General features: G+C 72.5%; 1 protein-coding gene across 2 annotated transcripts; it reads right to left on the bottom strand.

Moving 5' to 3' along the window:
• Nucleotides 1-6: 6 nt before the first annotated feature.
• Nucleotides 7-3898, bottom strand: GPAA1 (glycosylphosphatidylinositol anchor attachment 1). Of its 2 annotated transcripts, none has more exons than XM_085320578.1 (12): nt 3361-3898; nt 3062-3241; nt 2856-2967; nt 2637-2784; nt 2385-2504; nt 2099-2295; nt 1827-2023; nt 1569-1722; nt 1213-1299; nt 821-1017; nt 519-689; nt 7-389 (listed from the first exon to the last, which is right to left on the bottom strand). In XM_085320578.1, exons 1-12 carry the CDS (start codon nt 3561-3563, stop codon nt 146-148), a joined length of 2010 nt encoding a protein of 669 aa, XP_085176704.1. In that variant the 5' UTR covers nt 3564-3898; the 3' UTR covers nt 7-145. The 2 variants fall into 2 exon arrangements, with proteins under 2 accessions (XP_085176704.1, XP_085176705.1); XM_085320579.1 differs by having other exon boundaries at nt 2385-2486; nt 3361-3897.
• Nucleotides 3899-4098: the final 200 nt, after the last annotated feature.

The raw sequence follows: 4098 nt of genomic DNA, 5'->3' as shown, positions 1-4098 counted from the left end.
CCTCCCGCAGCCCCCGCGGGCGCCGGCCCTGGCCCCCGTCCTGCCCCGCGGTGCCGGGGGGCTCGGCCGTGCCCCCCGCAGCGCCTGTGCCCGGGAAGGGCCCCGCAGAGCACGGCCTGCGCCCCGCGGGCTCGGAGGGCCCCGGCTACTTCCAGAAGAGCACGTTCCAGAGCAGCAGCCAGCAGGGGTAGACGAAGATGGCGACGAAGGGGAAGACGATGGAGCCGTAGAGGTAGTGGTCCAGGAGGCCCTCGGCCACAGCCTGCAGGAAGAGCTGCCAGCACTCCAGCACCGACACCGGGTACTCGATCAGCTCCCGGTACAGGAAGATGCCGAGCAGCAGCGTGACGGCCGGCGTGACCAGCACCAGCAGCACCGCGTACGCGTACCTGGGGGCGAGAGGCAGGGCTCGGCCGCGGCCCTGCACCGAGGCCCCTGCCAGAGGCAGGGATTCCTGCGTCCCCGGGAGAGGGGGGGCCCGTCCGCGAGGGCCGCGGGCGGCCCCCAGCGCCACTCACTTGGGCCCCGTGGGCTGGACCACGGCGGCGACCGGCACCATGGTGACGGCCAGCAGGAAGCCGAGGGAGAAGTTGACGAGGGCGATGCAGCCCAGCTGCATGGCCAGGTACAGCAGCGACAGCAGCTTCAGCGTCATCCAGCCACGGTCGCTCCCGGAGCCCGCCAGCACCCTGCGGAGCGGAGACGGAGCCGTGGCGCTGGCGGGGGCCCGCTCCCCCCGGCGAGAGCCCCAAGGGCCCCGCGGCCGGCCCCGGGGCCCACTCGGGCACGGGGCAGGCGACGCCGCGCCCCCCGCTAGCACCTGTGCGTGTTGTGGGGCAGGGCCAGGCCCGCCACGTAGATGGCGATGACCGTGAGCACCACGGCCTCCGACTCGGACACGGGGAAGTGCTGCGTGGCCACGTGCTGGCCCAGCACCGGCAAGAAGTAGAGCGTGAGGCCAGTGGCRTGACAGATGAGCAGGGGAGGCACCAGCGTGAGCAGCCCAGGCCGGGACTCCTGCAGAAACAGGCTGGGAGCTGAGCACGGGGGAGCACAGGGACCGGGTGGGGAGGGAGGAGAGCCGGGTCCTCTCCCCTCTCCCCGCATCTGACCGGAGTGGAGCGGGCGCTCAAAGATCCTGCGCCCGCGGAGGTGGCAGAGCCTCGGGGAGCGGGGCGAGGACGCCCGGAGCAGGCGCTGCGGGGCCCTCACCTCCGCGGCGGCACGGGCAGCTCCCTGGTCACCGTCCCAGGGCCGCTCGGCGTCGCATTTGCTCAGCTTCATCCACAGGTCCAGGGCGTGAGCGTGCAGGTTATGGAAAGGAGCGGTGCTGGTCTCGCTGCCCGGTGCCTCCAGCGGCCGCCCACGCCCACCCAAACCCCCCCCCACCAGGACCCAACGTCCTCCCCGGCCCCCCCAGCGCACGGCAGTGCCCTCAGCACGAGGGTCGGGGCAGGGGAGGGCTGYGTGGGGCCGTGCCTCTGGCAGGGGGGCTGCAGAGGGGACCGAGCTCTGCACCTCCCCACGGGCCCCGCTGCCCGGGATGAGACCGCCGCGCCAAAGGATATCTTGAGGACGAGGATGAGGATGAGGAAGCCGAAGGCCGGCATGTAGACGCCGATGGAGACGAAGCGGGACAGCGAGGGCAGCAGGTAGAAGAAGTAGGACTGGTGCAGGCGCTCCAGCAAGTTGTTGAGTTTCCGGAACATCCCCTCCAGGGTCCTGCGGGTCAGCGCGGGGTGGCGGCTCCGCCGGGACCCCCGGCGCCCCCCGCCCCCCGCGGGGCGCCCCAGCCCCACGGAGGGGCCCTCCCGCCCGGCACTCACTTGCCCACGGTGCTCATGTCGTACTTGTACTGCCGGAAGCTGTTGATGCCGCGCACGGTGACGGCCTCGATGTGGTAGCGCAGGAAGAGGCCGTGGTCGCCCTGSGGCCGCCCGGAGCCCTGCTTGAGGACCATGAGCAGCAGCGTCTGCAGGCTGTGCGCGTAGGCCGGCAGCGTGTCCCCGTTGGAGCGCTGCAGCTGCGAGCAGAGCCGGCGTCAGCGGCGCGAGCACCGCACCCCACGGCGGCCCCCTCCCGCTGGGGCAGGGCCCACCTTGCCCTGGATGGTGCAGAGCAGCCCGTTCTTCTGGCAGAAGGCGTGGAAGAGGTTGACGAGGTCCAGGTTGGGCAGCTGCCCGTTGAGCCCCTCCACGGCCACGTCGAAGCTGGTGACGACGTCGCTGCTGAGCTCCAGGGACACGGCCGCCTGGATGGCCCCCGCCCGGCCCAGCATCCCCGACGACTGCATCTCTGCGGGCACGGCGGGGCCTCAGGGACGCGGCGGCCCCGGGCTCGGCGGCCGCCACGGCCGCACGAGGGGCCCCCGCCCCGCCGCGTACCCGTGATGTTGATGTCGTGGTAGGCCTCCAGCCAGGCCTCCATGCCCAGCAGGTCGTGCTCGTTCACCAGGAAGATGATGTCCTTCGCCCAGTAGATCTGGCCTGGGCTCAGACGGACGGCTGCGTCAGCCGGGCTCAGCCCCGGTCCTGGTGCCGCCTCCCGTCCCAGCCCAGCCCCGGCAGAGCCGGACCCGTTCCACGTCCGGCCCGGAGAAGCCGGCCGAGCCGCCTCGGGCCGGCACGCGAGCTCACCTCGGAAGTAGGAGGCCAGGGCCAGCATGAGCCCCACGGCCTGGTTGTTCTGCTGGCCCTCGCTGCAGGGCACGCTGAGCACCAGGGACTCGGTGCTGGCGGCCCGGGGCGCCCGCAGGATCCCGTACACGTTGGTGCCCTTCACCATCTGCRGAGCGGACGGCGCGCTAGGCGGGACGGCCCCGGCAGGGCACCCCGGCGCCCCGGGCCCGCACGTACGTATCTCTCGTGGGTCTCATCCGGGAAGGGCAAGGTGCGGGAGAAGGGCTGCTTGTAGACCTCCAGGCCCAGGTTCCACATGGTCTTCTCCAGCCAGGCCACGGGCATGCCCCTGAGGAGGCGACGGGCGGCAACGGACCATCTCTCCGGCCCCGCAGACGCCGCCAGCGCCCAAGCCGGGGCCGCGAGGGCCCCGCGGGACTCACCCCGCCGCCTTCTTGTGCCCGGCGAACTCGCGGGCGTAGGAGAGGGCGCGCTCGCCGTGGGAGAACTGCTCCTCCACCATGGTGGAGCCCATGGCGTTCTCGGACATGTAGGTGCGGGGCGCCAGGAGCGGGAAGGGCAGCGCCAGGAACCAGCCCAGCCCCGCGGCGTAGCTGAGCACGCTGCGGCGCGCCGGGGGGCCGTGAGCGCCGTGGGGCCCGTGAGCGCCGGGGGGCCGAGCCCCCCACGTGCCGGGGGGGAGGGCTGAGCCCCCCACGCGCTGCCCCCCGCCCGCACTCACCACAGCGGCGTGTTGAGGCGCAGCACGAGCCGCGACAGCGCCCGCCGGCGGTAGGGGTCTGAGAGCAGCCCCATGGCTGGGGGGCGGTGAGGGGCTGCTGTGGGGCAGGACACATGTTCCCCACGGGCACTGGCAGCCCCAGCTCTGCGCCCGCCCGCTCCCCTGCAGCCCCACACCACCCCATGCCCATGCAGCCCTCGCATGCTGAGGCACCCCGTGGCTCCTGACCCAGCCCCATATGCACCCCATACCTCTCAGCCCTACCCCATAGGCTCCCAGTCCAGCCCCGTAGGCACCCCACAGCCCTACCCCATATGCACCCCATGCCTCTCAGCCCTGCCCCATATGTACCCCACGGCTCCACGCCTGCTCCTATAGGCACTTCATGGCCCTACGCCTGCCTCATAAGCACCCCGCAGCCCTGCCCCATAAGCCCTCCAGGGATCCTGGCCCAGCCCCATAGGCACTCTGCAGCCCTGCCCCATATGCACTCCGTTGCTCCCACCCTGTCACCATACACACCCCACCGCTCTCAGCCCTGCCCCATAGGCACCCACACCTCCCAGCTCATCCCCAGGGCTCCCCACAGCCCTATGCCTGCCCCACGCACACCCCCAGAGCCCTCCACCCCACGCAGTCCCACCCCACACTCGCCCCACAGCCCCGGGACAGTCCCACACGTGCCCCACAGCCCCATGCCCGCACCCCACTCGCCCAGCAGCTCCAGGACCGCCCCCT

The sequence above is a fragment of the Rhea americana genome, unplaced genomic scaffold (genome assembly GCF_003343005.1).
Source record: "Rhea americana isolate MKP2758 unplaced genomic scaffold, rheAme1 scaffold_641, whole genome shotgun sequence".
In the NCBI taxonomy this organism is placed as follows: Eukaryota; Metazoa; Chordata; class Aves; order Rheiformes; family Rheidae; genus Rhea; species Rhea americana.
The sequence above is the reverse complement of the archived record's forward strand: the minus strand, read 5'-3'. Positions and strand labels throughout refer to the sequence as shown.